The 17,668-nt window shown below is 48.8% G+C and overlaps 1 protein-coding gene across 5 annotated transcripts in view; it reads right to left on the bottom strand.

The window, feature by feature from the left end:
* The window catches only part of GAPcenA (GTPase activating protein and centrosome-associated), a 126,626-nt gene that overhangs the window by 23,365 nt on the left and 85,593 nt on the right, over positions 1 to 17,668 (bottom strand). For all 5 annotated transcript variants that reach the window (XM_075698087.1, XM_075698114.1, XM_075698109.1 and 2 more), the window contains 2 exons: positions 9,117 to 9,245; positions 8,576 to 8,662 (listed from right to left, as the gene is read on the bottom strand). In XM_075698087.1, coding sequence (XP_075554202.1) covers positions 8,576 to 8,662; positions 9,117 to 9,245 — 216 coding nt within the window. The remainder of the gene's footprint in view (positions 1 to 8,575; positions 8,663 to 9,116; positions 9,246 to 17,668) is intronic.

The following is a 17,668-nucleotide window of genomic DNA, read 5'->3' as shown; positions in this document are numbered from 1 at the left end:
CAATTTTCCTGACTTCTTGACGCGACGGAAGGTCTTTTGCCTCGCGCAGCGCCTTTGCGAAGGAAATCATTTCCCCGCTTTGAACCACAACTAGCCGAATCTAGCCGTCACACACCGATTTGGTCTGGCCACGCTGGCTATGTTCATCACCGCACTTCCGCCTCCGGCAGAGTTTCCGGAGCGGCGCCATTTCGTTTGTTTGCGCAGGCCACGTTTTGGCTAGCGTGGCATGTGGTTGTGCTGTTGTATCAAGACAACGATGGTGTCAAGTGTGCTCTGCGACGCTATAGGCCTAGGTGCTTCAACGCTCGTCAGCGAACTCCACTGTTCGCAACTTGAGGATTTCGCTTGCCTTCGATGGCCCCCACTCCGTCTTCGTCGTCCTCGCCGATGGCATCGAAGCGTGGAAAGCAGTACCGTCGGTTAACGACGGAAAAGAAAGCCGCCATTATTAAGCAAGTCGTGAGCGGTCGATCGCAGGCTGACGTGAGCAAGGAGTTCGGCATTTCTAAGCAAACAGTTTCGGATTGAACTTTTGAACAGTTTATTGACGCTGACAACGAGCTCGACTTCTGCGCAGAACTGACTGACGAGGAAATAGTCCGTCAGGTTCTGGGGGATTCAGAAGACTCCGATGTTGAAAATGAGGAGCCAATGCCTGCGCCACCTACAAGCGTCGAGTTGACGCGAGCACTGTTGACTCTTTCATCGGTGTGCAGTGCTGACATGGCCCTTGATCAGATCGAGGCAAATATGATCGCATGCAACCGGAACGCCGTCCAAACAACAATCAACAAGTTCTTCAAGCCATTGCAGCAATTAGCACCGGCTGCCCGACGATGCACATGTACATAATAAACTGGAGTCGGCTGCATACAGAGTTTTTGAAGGCCTCTTTTTATAGCCACTTCACTGATGCTTTGGCAGGTTTTCGGAAACCTGGTACTTTGCCCTTTACCTCTAGATCCGAGAAAAAAAGAAAAAAATGTGCGTTTTTTTGCATGCGTTCATTTTTTCGGACTGCCTGAATTTTCAGACGTTTTTACGTTCCCTAGAGGGTCCGAAAAATCGGTCGTTGACTGTACTTCCACTACGATGAAGGGGCTTTAGCATAAACGTGAGCGGCCTGCATGGTGCAACCATCTGGTGGCGCAGAGTTTAAGCAGCCACACACAGAGCTAATATTGCTTTAACCAAGATAAAACAATTGAAACATTTAAAAAGACATGTTCACAATTACGCTGTGGCCAAAAATTTACACCAGCAGCAAAGTAGAATACACTTGGTTGCTGCTATATTAGCCCTGTATTTGTCTGGTTGAGCTCTGTGCCACCAGATGGCTGCACCCTGCAGGCTAGCCATAGAGTCAGTGGAAAAAATTTCAGAGTATCGCATCTGTTTTCCACGTGCCGCCACCATATCCCTTCCAAGCATTTTTGGTGTATGTGCGTTCAACATGCAGTGTGGGTGGACCTTTAGCAAACTTTATCACTTTATTTAATGCAAATTACATGACCTCGAACATACCGGAATATTGGAAGAACGCTAACATAATCCTAATCCATAAGAAAGGGGACGCCAAAGACTTGAAAAATTATAGACCGATCAGCTTACTGTCCGTTGCCTACAAAGTATTTACTAAGGTAACCGCAAATAGAATCAGGAACACCTTAGACTTCTGTCAACCAAAGGACCAGGCAGGATTCCGTAAAGGCTACGCAACAATAGACCATATTCACACTATCAATCAAGTGATAGAGAAATGTGCAGAATATAACCAACCCTTATATATAACTTTCATTGATTACGAGAAAGCGTTTGACTCAGTCGAAACCTCAGCAGTCATGGAGGCGTTACGGAATCGGGATGTAGATGAGCCATATGTAAAAATACTGGAAGATATCTATAGCGGCTCCACAGCCACCGTAGTCCTCCACAAAGAAAGCAACAAAATCCCAATAAAGAAAGGCGTCAGACAGGGAGATACGATCTCTCCAATGATATTCACAGCATGTTTACAGGAGGTATTCAGAGACCTGGAGTGGGAAGAATTGGGGATAAAAGTTGATGGAGAATACCTTAGCAACTTGCGATTCGCTGATGATATTGCCTTGCTTAGTAACTCAGGAGACCAATTGCAATGCATGCTCACTGACCTGGAGAGGCAAAGCAGAAGGGTGGGTCTGAAAATTAATCTGCAGAAAACTAAAGTAATGTTTAACAGTCTCGGAAGAGAACAGCAGTTTACGATAGGTAGCGAGGCAATGGAAGTGGTGAGGGAATACATCTACTTAGGGCAGGTAGTGACCACGGATCCGGATCATGAGACTGAAATAACCAGAAGAATAAGAATGGGCTGGGGTGCGTTTGGCAGGCATTCTCAAATCATGAACAGCAGGTTTCCACTATCCCTCAAAAGGAAAGTGTATAACAGCTGTGTGTTACCAGTACTCACATATGGGGCAGAAACCTGCAGGCTTACGAAAAGGGTTCTGCTGAAATTGAGGACGACGCAACGAGCTATGGAAAGAAGAATGATCGGTGTAACGTTAAGGGATAAGAAAAGAGCAGATTGGGTGAGGGAACAAACGCGGGTAAATGACATCTTAGTTGAAATCAAGAAAAAGAAATGGGCATGGGCCGGACATGTAATGAGGAGGGAAGATAACCGATGGTCATTAAGGGTTACGGACTGGATTCCAAGGGAAGGGAAGCGTAGCAGGGGGCGGCAGAAAGTTAGGTGGGCGGATGACATTAAGACGTTTGCAGGGACAACATGCCCACAATTAGTACATGACCGGGGTAGTTGGAGAAGTATGGGAGAGGCCTTTGGCCTGCAGTGGGCGTAACTAGGCTGATGATGATGATGATGACCTCAGCATCATGCCTGGTTGCTGCGGCTTCGGGTATACCAACTGAATGGAGTTTGAAAGGACATTTTATTGCATTCCATACAAGAAGGACGACCAGGAACAACGTTCTGTGCGGTGCCCGTTTTCGTGGTTGATGTTGGTAGTGGTCAGTGGCAGGACTTGCAATACGAAGGCGTCAAGGGAAACATTATGAGCTCTTGTGCAACCAAGTTGCGGGGAGGGATGGAGGAGGGGAAACTGTTGTGCCTGAGCTCCTGCACAATCGAGTTGCGGGGGGTAGGAAAGAGGAAGAAGGGGAGCTGCCGCTCGCTCGTTCGTTTGTACACTCGTGCATTCGTTCGGGCTATTCGCTTATGTTGACAATCACTGTCAATGGTTTTCGCATAATTTTTTTAGTAATCACACGCACTTTTCAAGTGAGTGAAATTTTGTGTGCGACTGCTGAATGTTACCTGTTCGGTTCGCGCAGCTCGCTCTGCTTAGTCTCATTGAAAACAATGTACATACCTTTAAAGTAAGCTGTTTGGTTCACCGGCTCACGCTGCTTGACCATATCTTTAAAACACCGCACACCCTGCTACAGCGTAATTTTAAATGCTTGAAGATTGCCAACAGGCATTAAATCTAGAAATAGCCTTATACGTTGTTTTATGCCAACAGCACAGCAAAAGCAGAGTGCCCTTCCAAAAATATAGAAGTGTCCACCAATCTGCATAGTATGTTATGATTGCGCTTCTCGCGTCTGGTTTTCCTTTCACCTTAAAAACCTCCTCCTCTTCAAATACATTTTTTCATGTTAATTATCTGATCCAGATAAATGGCCGTCTTCACTGGAAGGAATATGATCAAAAAGAATATGATGAGGTTGGCTTGAAAACAACAACCTTGGAAAGGCCCACATCAAAAGAATTTTCGAGAATACTGTACCAGATCTGCAAACGCACTGCAAATGCGTTTGCAGATCTGGTAACGCACTGGTAACGCACTGGTGGTAAAGCACTGGTAACGCACATCTGCAAACGCACTGCAAGTGCGATGATATCAAAGGAACAAAAATGCATATATTAAAAGCACATAAGTATTGTAACGGAGAGAAGCAGACAAAGGGACATTACACCGAACGCCTGGTTTACTTCTTCTTCTCCTCTACCCTCCGGCATGCAAGCGCCTGAACCCAAGTGCCGCTTTTCTTTTTCTTTACACTTGGCCACGCTGCTGCAAAAAGCTCTGAGAATGAGAAGTTGTCGAAGATGGCTCTGGCGGGCGGCATTGGCTGTTTCAGGACGGTTGCCGTTGAGAAAGTGTGCTCTGAAATCCTGGACAATGAAGAGCAGCCGGCCGCATTGATGTGCCATGCAAGTAGCGAAACCATCTGCTCGTTCGTCGGGTGCATCTTCACACAATTTCCACGGAAGATTCAAGCTTCGCTAATGCATTCGAATCGCCCTAACTCGGTGAAATACAGCGTGCCGCCGAGTTATCCATGTACGACAATGAAACAAAGAGCAATTCGTGGTCACTATGTTATGGGCAACTGCAAGAGCGCTGTAATTGCCCATCCTGACATGTTTGGTTCCAGACAGGGTACAGCTGCATCTGCACTGAAACCTGTTGTCTCTTGTGCATCTGATAGTTAGACTTGGGCTGCACGGAAAGATAGTCGATGATGATTTCAGCTGTGTTGGTCGCTTCGGCTTCACTGAGCAAGAAGTCGCTCAGCATGGCACAAAGGGCCGTGTCTTCGACTGATAGCTGCCCTGTGAACTGGACAAGTGGCACCGGAGGGTCAGGAAATATCTCGTTCCCGTGGTCTGTGGACTTATCGGGAGCCTGGAGTGGTAGAATGTCAAGTACGAGAGGAGCCAGTGCCTTACTGTGCCTGATCATTGAAGAGCGCGAAGGCCATGTCAACAATTGCTGTGGTTGAGAATCGGTTTCGGGTTCTTGGGAACCCTGTGTATATCGCGGACTCAAGGGGCGAAGGTTTACTGCATCGCCCTTGATAGTGAGCCTAACTTCGCCAGAGAAGTAATCAGCTCCCAGAATTAGGTCGCAGGGTAGGCCCTCTAAGATGGGAACTGTGGCCAAGAACTTGATTCTGGCTTCAGTGTGGAGCTGAAAGGAAAGCACCCTGACAGGCATCACGGTGCCACCGAGGTCACGAAGGGGTGCCTTGGTCCAGGACAGTAATACGACTGGGGTGTGGCGTCGAAGCAATGCCGTATGCTCAGCTCCAGTGTTCACAAGAGGAGTGAGTTCCCTATGCCGTCAACATGTACCTGCAGCGTTGGAAGTTGCTGCCTTCGGTAGAGAACGGCCTGAGAGGGGGCTTGTGGGCAGTTATTGTACCCATGTTCGAGGAGTCTGCATGGAAAGCATCCGATGCGCAAGGTAGCGGACTCCTGTGCAGCAACAGCCACACGTGGCCTTGCAGCATCCTGTAACTCCGCTGCTCAAACACCTGGAAATCACATTTGACTGGCTGCACAGACAGCGTGACTGCGTGCGTTGAGTCATGCATGCCATCAATGACATACTGTCTGGCTGCTGGAGAAGTCCTGGGCAGGCCGCAAGCTTCCAGAAGTCGTGCTAAGTTGTAGATGCAGATTGAGACATCCTCGCCCTCGCCGACCATCGATAATGCAGGTGGAGTGCTGCTCTTACTAGTGATGAAGTGCAAAAAGGAGTGGTGCCAGAAAAGGCATCACTACAAAATCACGGTCCTGTTTATGTTGCCAGGGGTTGACAATTTGATGCATCGATTGATTGTACTTTCATCTACCTGAGGCAACAGCATGACAATTATAGAGATATGGACTGACAAGAGCATAGGCAAGTGTACGTGAATGCAGCAACGCATTGACATACTTTGACTTTATTCTCGCGAAAGTAACTGTATCCCCGATAGTGGTCATCCAAGGTTACGGCACATTTTTTTAGCCACTCATGGAATAAAGTCACTTGTTTTCGGTAAACAGCAACGTATGTAATGTGGCTTATAGCGAAGGATTCCACTAGCCGGGTGAGGCTTTCTTCCTTCATGCCTGCTGTTCTGTGCGACACCCTCTTAATGAGGCGGATGGCCGTGGTGACTTTAACCGCCAGACGGTTGACCGTCTCGCCGTTGACTCGTTTGCGCTCAATCAGCATCCCCAGCACTCGGATCTTCTCGACAACCGGGATCATGTGACCACCGCTCGTCTTGATCTTTATTGTGTCTTGCTCACAGGTTCATTGCCTTTCGTCTTCCTAGCTGCCCTTTTCGGAGGAATCACCAACAGCTCAGACTTGCTTGGGGAGCAGACGAGCCCAGACCCGTCCAGCTGCTCTTCGATCCGTCCAGCTGCTTTCCACAACTGGAGGCAGTGCGAACGAAATAAGATCAATGCGCTCATACTCAAAGCGTACAAGGCTGCACTCGGACTTCTCGACTGCACAAGCACCGACAAGTTCCTGGCCCTGGGAGTGCATAACACCCTGGAGGAAATCGCCTAGGTGCAGAGGACCGCTCAGCTCGCGTGGCTATCGGAAACAAGAACGGGCAGACAAGTGCTGCGTGACCTAGGCCTGGGGCCAAAGGAAAGGGGACCCGAAAATATAGAAGTGCCTGTACCGGACGCAATTAGTAGACGGCTACGGGTATGTCCGGTGCCAAGAAACATGAACCCTGAGTTCCACAAAGAGCGGCGGGCGGCGAGGGCCAAGGCGCTCATTGATCTCCATGCCAAAGACAGGGGTGCCGTGTTTGTGGACGTGGCAGAGTATCCACATGACAGAAAGGCATTCGCCGCTGCAGTCGTCAGGGCATCGACCGGTGCAACGAGAACAGCGGCGGGTGTGCGGACTCGAGGGGCGCATCAAGCCGAGGAGGTGGCCATTGCCCTGGCCATCGCCGACCCCGAGTGCACGACTGTGCTCTGTGATTCTAGGACGGCAGTGAAAAATTACGCCAGAGCAAGGGTGTGTGGTGAAGCCGCGCGTGTGTTGCGTGTGGTCGATCTCGCGAGTGAAAGTCGGTGTGTTGTGAGAAAGTGGTTTCCGGCCCACATGGGCAGTGATGTGTCGGATCGCGGCAACGCAAACCCCAACGAGACGGTGAACGTGGCGGCGCGAGGACTAACCAACCGCGCCGCTGCTACTACGGCCGACCCATCGTGGTGGTGGGAAACCAAGGACAATATGACTTCCTACAACGAAATTGTGAAATGGTACCGACTAGAGCGAAGGACTATGCCGCCACCTCATCCGGGCTTGACCCATAAGGAGGCGGTTTTATATCGACAACTTCAAACGGGGTCGTTATTCACCCCAGTGCTGATGAGGCACGTGTGTCCAAGTGTTTATGAAAGTGATCTGTGTTGTGTGTGCCGAAAGGAAAGAGCCACTGCAGCTCACATCCTTTGGGACTGTGCTAAGAATTTGCACGAAGCTGCAACGATGACAACGATCCCGTCGCGGCTCGAGGCCGCAACGAGGTGCTATGACCAAGATGTCCAAACCCAGGCCGTCCAGCAGATCTCGCCGGCCCTCGAAAGGCAACGACCGAGCGAAACCGGAGGGAGGCTGCCACCCCAAAAGAGGGGCAGGCGCGGTCGACCAAAGGGAATAGTGCGGCCGTGGCCGAAGTAGAGGCGCCACACGCCGCGAAGACGTCATGGCCGCGTCACGGTAACGCCTCCCTAACAGGGGAGGCTAACCGTTCTGCAGGCATTCACAACAAAGTTTCTTCACTAACTCACTCACTTGTTTTCGGTGAATTTGTATATCTTGGACTTCTTATTGGAACTTTAAGGCAGTCACCATCGAGCCTGAATTATCAGTCGGAGACACACAGATAATGTCAATTTTGACTGATTAAGCTGCTTTAGTCATGCACACTATGCACGTCTGCAGATCACTGTGGTGACACACATATTGCGCAGTCTCATTTTGGCACACTTCGGTGCAAAATCATGTTTCTTTACCAGGATTGCACCGGAAATGTCATTTGGCGCAATTTGGCACATGAGTGGGAGCACAGCCTTTCCAATTGCAATTTTGCAATCTTTATTTTTGGAAAAATAAGATGGCAGATGTTTTTGGCGTTTACCTGTTTTTGTGAAACTGATGTACTTTAGCGTGTCACCCTGCTAAATGGCAAGTAGCATTTACTAATTTAAAAGAAAGGACGAAAGAAAAACAAGAAAAGGAAAGGAGAAAAAGAAAGAAGAAGCAGACACATTTGCAACAAAGTGATTAAGTTGCATTTTCTTGGTGTTACATTTAACACAGTGTTATAATAAGCACCCATGTACTTGCATGGACTTCTCACTTAATATGGTGTCCCTATATCTTACATCTTGTCCAATCTGATTCTTGTCTAAAAAAGAACTTCCAGTACTGTAGAAGATGGGATGGCAATAGCAATAAATACAGTGCAAGGTCAAGAAAGAACACATCTGTTTCAATAATTAGCCATGTTGTCTAGGTACATGTTTGTGTATCCCCATATGTCCTATGTACACACTTCTATAGGACGGAATGATGTCAACAACTCCTGCGGTAGACACAGCACATACTAATTCTTTAACCAAAAGTTGTCAAACAGTTTAAACAAAGCAGAATGGATTTTAGCAAGAGATGTGCATCACCCATTTCAAAGCTTTTGCTGGCCATGAAAAGTGCATCATGTGCAGTAAAATGAAATAAGCAACAATAATTACCTGCAGCACCTGCACGGGATCTTCCATTTGACGTTCTTGCTCTTTGTGCAGTTGGTACTCACGCTCGTAACGTTTCAACTTTTTCACCTGCAAGAAAAGATAAGAACATTAAAGTTCACATACGGCAACTTAAGTATTTATTTCTTTTCTAAAAAAAAATCTGCTTTTGAGCTTTGAACACGCACACTTTATTCATGGTGTAACCTCTGGACATGAGTTTAAAGGCCAGTTCATGAGTCTTTGTTATTGTTAGTCAGTGTCTTTTCTATTATTGCCCTAGCTCCAGAGGTACATATGCTGGACACTACACACTACACACTACACACACACACACACACACACACACACACACACACACACACACACACACACACACACACACACACACACAATTAGAGTTTTGAGAGCCTTGAATGTAACAGAAAATTTACAACGGCCTGCACCAATTGCAGCCATGTGCTGAGTGGCCTTGAACATTAAGCACTAGCAGCATATGGTGCTTCTCCACAAATTTTCAACAAGCAAACTTTCAGCTGCTCACCTTGATGCCAACGGCTGTCTTGAGAAGCAACCTCGCAGCCTCTTCAGAACGATACTTTTTTGGGACAGCCACCCGGAAGTGCTTCAGCACACCTTCAAAGTCCAGTGCCAGTAGATCCCGGCATGACAGCTGCATCCAAAGGCCATGCAACAGATTTGTAAGGACATGAAGAAAAGCAGCAAGCAGCACTCAGACACACCAAGGGGGCCTCTTCAGAGGCCCCTGGGACTTCAGAAGCCATAAAAAATTTCCTGGAAGCCAAGGCGTAGGGACTAGAAACTGCACAGACACATACAGCACCGAGAAAGCTTGTCTAGATTGAGAGAACATTGCACCCCAGAGTGAGTTTATGTTATCTGCTTGAGGCCGCTGGGTTCAGCCATATTTTTTTCAAAGCAAATGTCTGATAGGCAGACCACTGCCACTGCCATTATCGCCATGCAGCAAAAAAAGTGCCTCTATTCAGTGATAGGCCAAGAGTACAGATAAGACACGCCTTCCCTTTGCAGCCTGACAACTGCTGAGGCACGCCTGGATAAGGGTGGAGCTGCTAATGGGGCGCCTTGCAAGCCACTGCAAAGTGGAGGCGGACCACCCATTTGACTGCGCAAGCTCAGAGGAAGCAATCTTGAACCAGTGCCCTTTGTTAGAGGGTGAAAACATACTCCTGATCTTACTGTTCTCATGCTCTAGACAACTGTGCACAGGTTGTACACTGAAGAGGTCACAAACTCCCTTATTTCCAAGCTGCACCATTCGGCTGTCAGCAAATTCAGTTTCTTAATGGCTCCCACATTCTGTAAACTTCTGTTGACGAAGTTACTTGAAGTTTAAGGGAGGTGCGTGGCTTTCACATCATAATAAATGGCCAAAAAATTGACTTTATTGCTACAAGAGAATTTTTGCCGTCGCCGTGAAGTTCTGTATATGTTTAGGTATATGTATGCTAAATGTTGCGCCATGCTACATGACATGCGGTATATGCAGGTTATATTACCATGCCGTTCTATCACTAAAGTTGCTGATGCCAGACCTTACATTCTTGACAAAACGATTCCTCATAATTTGGAGAATGGCAGCCCACAAACTAATGTCATGAAACAAAACACTAACAGTGTATGCCTTTTGTCTTTTTTAAAAGTCACATTTTCAGTTTCTATTACTCTTTCTCTTTCCGATTTTGAAAACCACGTAGAAGTGTTCTAAAATATTTGTTGTATCAGCCAAGGTGGCGAAAAATTTCTCAGAAATCATGAAAAAAAAAAATGTTTTTCAAGTCACGATATCTCCGCAACAGCGAAACAGAGTGCCGCCATTTTCGTCGTGTCAGAAAGTGCATTTCTCCATTTTAAAAGTTTCCACTTCAGCTATTTCCTCCCCAAAGGAGCAAGTGCACACAAAGCGAATGTCTGAAGATCATTCCAAGGTCTCCGATTGGCCGCACTCACCACATGGCTCTGGCACCCATCGCTACTGGTCTGGCGTTTGCTCCGTAGAGGTCTCGTCTGCTCCTTGTGCCTCACAAACTCACTACGACTATCGAAACAGGCGCAACATAGATCCATGTTCGCACTCATTTAGCGATCACAGATTAGCTGGCTACTGTTCATCAGTTTGGCAGCCGTAAGTGGAAGTCTTCTATGTTTTAAAAGAAAGGTGAATGACCAGATTACAACAGCACTTGCTGCCTCGCATGCCGTAATCTGCAATGTTTAGCATGTCGCGGACATCGCAGAAGCCCAGCCGATACTTCCAGTGTGAGACATCTCGGACCCACAAGCAGGGCTGACTCCTTGGACCTGCAGCTAGGCATTTCACACGTTGGCACCTCAGACAGCGAGACTAAGCACAAGTGCATACTTCTTGGACCCTGCAACGAAGCATATAGTACGCCAACTCTTTGCACCCGCAAACAAGCACTTCGCACATCGAAGCCTCAGACCCTGTGACCACGCACGTTGTGTGCAGAGTCCTCAGACCCGTGGCTAGACATTTCGCGCATCAGCGCCTCAGACTACAGGACTAAGCATATTGAGCATGGATTGCTTGGATCCCGCGACAAAGCACATTGCACACTGTCTCCTCGAACCCTTCGCCAAAGCACCTCGTACGCAGACTCCTTGAACCTCGTGACGAAGCATATAGTGTGCCAACTCCTCGTATCTGAGGCCAAGCACTTCGCACATCAAAAGCTCAGACCCTGCGACCACGCACGTCGCGTGCCGACACCATGGACCCGTGGGCTAGCCATTTCGCGCATCAGCACCTTGGATTGCACGACCAAGCCCATAGACCGCAGAATTCTCGAACCAAGTGATGAAGCACATCAAGTGCCAACTATATATAATATCCATCATACTACCCCTTTGTAAAGAGGGCCTCATCATGAACACTGTTCGGTAGGCGCCATGAGCTGGCGCAGACTGAAGCTGAAGGCGAGGCATCACACAAGTACAAACTGGCAAAGCCTCTAGCAGCTGCAACTGGCAAAGCATCTAGCAGCTACATTGCTGCCTATCTACAGTGGCTCTCTGATGCTAAGCTCTACAGCAGTCATCAAGAAAAGATGACTCACTGGAGACTGCTGTCAATGAGGCTGTTCACGACTACCACAATAAAACTATTCATGCCCACACGGAATTCTGCGCCTTACTTAGTTTGAAACACAGGCAACATTCTCTTCGTAGAGCACCACTAAAGGATGCCATACAAAAAATAAAATATAAAGGGGGAACGAAGGCGCACCAGACCAGAGGCCACATGTCAAAGAAGCCCTGTATCACAAAACACACCAAAGACTACAATACTAGGTGCCTTTTAGAGAAGTGAAGAGAAGATGAAATTTTGAGAGCCCCTTCCTCAAAACTGTTTTGTTTGGCTGTCTGCTCTGCTTCTGGAGCAGAGTTCTCCTTTACCATCTGGTATACGTATACAGTTAAACCTTGATATAACAAAGTAGGTAAAATTGGCAATTTGCTTCACTATATCGAAATTTCATTGTATTAAAATTCTACCTTTTATGCAAATAAGTACAGATGCCGATCGATTATTCTTACACAGAAATGGGCCGCAGGATTTTCTCCATTATCGCTCAATCGAAAAAAGCAAATTTGAATGAGAGAACAATTCACTTTTATGAATTTGAGAGTCAGCGAGGAATGATACGCTTTCATGCCACGTCAACATGGGCGGTACGAATTAAGCGAAGCCAGCCATGCTTTCACGTGCACTCTGCCCCCGCGGCTGATGGTGTCGACCGCACTGGGACGACGATTTCATGCCACGTTGATGATATCTTCACGTAGGCAGTACAAATTAGGCGAAGCCAGCCATGCTTTCGTGTGCAATCTGCCCCCGCAGCTAATACTAGCATCACCTGCACTGGGGCGATCCTACCATGAAAAGTGCCGGCATCGGGGAGCGAATGCTTCGTCTGCCTCTCGCTGCAATGGTCACCGAAACTTGAGATTACGCGACCTTCAATACTAGAACACGCGGGAAGTCAGCTTACATGATGCCACGCCGTCTCAGCAATCCCACTCTTTGCGCACATGGCAGATTACCTCTAAAGCAGGGTGCGGGGCTGTGTATGCACTCAGCCGTGCTTACAGTCATGCACAGCCATGGCTCAGACGTGTGCCAGAAATTGCGACGCGCATCAACTTACACCCCCCACCTCCCGCCCCGCACCTCGCGCATGCTTGATCTTGTAACCACGAGATCGCTCCCCTCCTCTTCTTTCCCTTTGCTCGCGTGGAGAGGCAGCATTTGTGATAGCGCCGACAGGCGTCGTTCAGTGTTTGTTATCAGAAGCGGATAAGCAACCGCCAGCGTGTATAAGAAGCATGCGCTGTTCCGAATAAAGCATTCTCTGTTCCGGAGCCCATTGGTCTTCTTGCTCGTCACGCTGTGCGCCTGGGCGTGCCCCCGTCTGCACGTAGTACACAACACATGGCGACAGTGGCTTACACTGTGGCTTCCCGGGACCGTGGCGGATGCTGACAAGCGCGGCAGGCAACCAGGCCAGGATGGCGGAACCTCGAGGAAACGGCAACATGTCAAAGGTGGGAAGAATCGATTGCTTTGACGAGAAGGCCGAAAGTTTTGACTCGTACGTGGAACGGTTCGAGTTGTATGTGGAGGCAAATGAGGTAGCCGACAGCAAGAAATTAGCCGTATTCTTGACGGTAGTAGGACCGAAACCATATGAAATACTGAAAAACCTGCTCGTACCCAATGCGCCGTCCAGTAAAACGTACGATGAAGCTAAAGCGGTTCTGAAGAACCATTACAGCCCCCGGAAAGCCATCGTAGTGGAACGGTGCAGATTCAACCACTGCGTACAGTTTGAACAAGAAAGCGTGACAGACTTCATACTCCAGCTGAAGAATTTAGCCAGAAGTTGCGCATTCGATGACTTTCTTGACCAAACCTTGAGGGACAGGCTTGTAGCGGGGCTGCGATGCACAGACACCCAGCGTGAGCTGTTTGCGGCTGACGCCAGGGTTTTGACCTTTGAAGGGGCTTGCAAAATTTCTCTGAACCGCGAAATGGCATCGAAGCAGTCGCAACAAATTAAGTCTGAGGAAGCAGCTCGTCAGACGGACCTCACAGCGGAAAGCAGGCAAATAGGCAAGCTCTCAGGCCAACAACGCCCAGTGAGAGAGAACCGCAGGCGAGGAGTCGCGACAGAACCAATAGAATGTTTCCGATGTGGAAAAAACCACTCCGAAAGAACATGTCGATACCGCAGGTACAAGTGCCACAACTGTGGCACGCAAGGTCATCTCAGGACGATGTGCAGGCGGGGAACCGAACCACGCAAAGAACTAAATTGGGTGGACGACTCCACGGAAGAATCGGATAATGATTTTCAGATTTGTAGTATCACCAGCAACAAGTCCGCGTATTATGTTACCGTGGATGTAGAGGGCCACAACGTGACCATGCAAATAGACATGGGTGCCTCAGTGACGGTGATGCCAAAGGCAATCTATCAGCAGAACTGGGCGCACCTGCCCCTGGAGGCGGTGGCTGATCCGTTAAGAACGTACACGGGCGAGCTTGTCCCAGTTCTTGGTTCGGTCGACGTGCAAGTAAAATACAACAAGCAGACTTGCGTCCTTCCCCTGATAATAGTCGATGATGCAGGAACGCAGTGGTCATGCCTATTGGGAAGAAACTGGCTGAGTCGACTAAAGGTAAATTGGAACGAAGTCGCTGCCATAAGGTCAGTAGACATTGTCACTGAGCTGAAACAGAAATTTGCGCCTGTTTTTTCGAAGTAGTTAGGACCAATTTCCGGCTTCTAAGCGCAAATACTAATAAAACTGGACAGCAAACCCGTATTCTGCAGAGCACGTAAGGTACCTTTTGCTCTTGTTGAACCAGTGGGAAATAAGCTGGATACTTGGGAGGAAGCCGGCGTCGTGAAGCGGGTAACACGGAGCGATTGAGCAACACCCATGGTCGCTGTGGCAAAGGACGGAGGGGCAGACGTCCGGTTGTGTGGTGACTATAAGCTCACTGTGAACCCCGTGCTGAAAACAGAGCATTACCTGCTCCCGCTCCCAGAAGACTTGTTCGCAGCTTTAGAGGGCTGGAGTGTTTTTTGCGTTTTGGATCTAGCCTCTGCATACCAGCAAGTAGAGCTATGTGAAGACTCCAAGTCACTCTTGACGATAAACACGCATAAAGGGCTCTTCCAATACCAGCGTCTGCCCTTTGGCACTGCAAGGGCTCCGGCAGTATTCCAGTCGCTTATGGACAGAATTCTCAGTGGTATTCCTCACGTAGGATCCTACATTGATGATGTAATCATTGGGGGTACCACCACGTCGGACTGTCGTGAGCGGCTAGAACAAGTACTCTAGCGGTTTCAGGCCCACAATGTAACTCTTCAAGAGGAAAAATGCAAGTTTTTTCAAAGGGAAGTTCGGTACCTGGGCCACTGGATATCTGCATCCGGAATCCAGCCTTTGGGATCAAAAGTTAAAGCAATTACGGCTGCGCCAGAACCCTCAAACGTAACGGAATTGAAATCATTCTTGGGCATGGTGACCTTTTATTCCAAGTTCCTGTCGAACTTGGCGACCGTGGCAGCACTGCTGTACGCTCTTTTAAAGAAAGGCCTGCGCTGGCACTGGTCCAAAGAATGCGCTGCTGCTTTCCACAAAACAAAGAAGCTGCTCACGTCGAGCCCAGTACTCTGCTACTACAACCCAAAGCGACCGCTTGTACTCAGTTGCGATGCATCCCAGTACGGACTCGGCGCAGTGATTTCGCATGTGCAACCAAATGGGGACGAAAGGCCCATTGCGTTTGCCTCTCGAACATTATCGGCAGCGGAATGCGCGTACTCGCACATTGAAAGAGAAACGTTGGCCATAATATATGGGTTGAAAAAGTTTCATCGATATCTGTACGGCCGTCATTTTACGCTTTTCACGGACCACCAGCCATTACTCGGCATTCTAGGTGCCTGCAAGCCGATAACAACATTGGCCGCTGCGCACATGCAATGATGGGCGCTTATCTTGGTGGGATATCGTTACGAGCTTAGGTATCGGAAAGAGTCCCAAATGGAAGTGCCCGATGCGTTATCGAGATTGCCACCTCCAAGTCAAGCAAAGGATGAAGAGGCCAACTGTTCGGCAGTTTTTGAAACGACGCCGCTGTCAGCCAGAGATGTCGCCAAGGCTACCAGACAGGAAAAAGTGCTGTGCAAGGTTGCTGAACTTACGCGTAGTGGATGGCCACTGCAAGTAGAAGCCGAGCTATGACCATACCACACCAGACGAATGGAACTATCGCTAGAGCAAGGATGCGTGACATGGGGTAGCAGGGTCGTTGTTCCGCCCAAACTGGCAAAGAGTACACGTTGATTTTTTCGAGTGCGAAGGCGCTTCATTCTTGCTGTGTGTTGACTCTTATTCGAAGTGGATTGATGTCTTTCACATGAAGTCGACAACGGCCTTGAACACCACTGAACGGCTTCGTACCCTCTTTGCTGCATATGGGTCGCCGGAACAGCTAGTGTCAGATAATGGCCCCCAGTTTACGGCACGAGAGTTCAATGATTTTCTCGAGTCATGGGGAGTGCGTCACACGTACAGCCCACCTTATCACCCGCAGTCTAATGGAGCAGCTGAGAGGTGTGTGCAAACAGTAAAGAAAACCTTGCGTAAGCAACTACTCCATGATAGCGCTTCCGGCAGCCACAGGACGCTACGAGAACGCCTAGACCATTTTTTGCTTGCCGATCGGACAACTCCATGCGCAGTAACGGGCCGCTCACCAGCCGAACTGTTTCTAAAAAGGGCGCCGCGTACAAAGCTGTCGCTGCTAAAGCCATCATGCTAAAGGGGCAACAAAAGTCCAAGGCTCAACGCGACCGAGGTCGCTCTGCATTGCGCTTCTTCACGGTAGGGGACCGCGTCTACGTTAAAACGGTCAGAGGGGAGAAAACAGCGTGGACTGAAGGCCGAATAGTGAAGGCCATTAGCCCTGTCACGTACTTGGTGGACACGACGAGCAAAGTGCATTTCGCTCACATTGATCATCTGCGTCTGGCCAGTTATTCCCAGCACGCAGATACGTCTACCCCATGCCAGTCATCCCAGCCAGCCATTCCAGAGCACCTGCATACGCGGGCCCCCAGACAGTCCCGGCGGGTATGCCCGAGAGCACGACGGGTGTGCACAAGCGGGACCAGCCCATGGAGGGAGACCGTCAGCCAATGGGTCAATGAGAGCATCTTCAAATAAATCCTGAGGATGACGCAACCGTTCAGCCCACGACCCCCCCACCAGCATGGCCCCTATGCCAGGCACCCGTCCAGCCCACGTCACCCGAGCCCCCTGCCGTACCACGTAGAAGTTCACGACAGCGGCACCAACCTGTTCGTTATGAGTCAGAGGACTTTTGCAAAGGAACTTATTTTGTAGGGGAAGGAATGTGATAGCGCCGACAGGCGTCGTTCAGTGTTTGTTATCAGAAGTGGATAAGCAACCGCCAGCGTGTATAAGAAGCACGCGCTGTTCCGAATAAAGCATTCTCTGTTCCGGAGCACGTTGGTCTTCTTGCTCGTCACGCTGCGCGCCTGGGCGCGTCCCCGTCCGCACGTAGTACACAACAGCATTCATGTGTGAAACTACCTTCTCTCTCACCCTTGCACATTTTCACTAGCACCTAAAGCACAAAGTGTGCGGGGCACAAAAGGACCTTATCGCACTTCGACTTTACATGGAACATATGATGTGGCTTCACTTCGGTGGTCACTCCTGTGGCGCCGTGCGCGATTTGAGATGTGCGTTTGCAAGCAGTCGCTTGTAATTCAATCATTTGACCATCTGCGTGTGCAGAAGTTTCCATTTACTGTCTCGGCATTCCTTTGCTGCAGAAGCAAAATTTCGTTATATTGAAATTGTATAAGAACACACTTAGTTATATTGAGGTTCTAATTAAATGGTGTTCTATGGACAAGAGGTTATGAAAAGTTAAATATTTTGTTATATCGAATAATAATAATAATATTTGGGGTTTTACGTGCC

Source organism: Dermacentor variabilis, chromosome 1, assembly GCF_050947875.1.
Source record: "Dermacentor variabilis isolate Ectoservices chromosome 1, ASM5094787v1, whole genome shotgun sequence".
Taxonomy (NCBI): Eukaryota; Metazoa; Arthropoda; class Arachnida; order Ixodida; family Ixodidae; genus Dermacentor; species Dermacentor variabilis.
The sequence above is the reverse complement of the archived record's forward strand: the minus strand, read 5'-3'. Positions and strand labels throughout refer to the sequence as shown.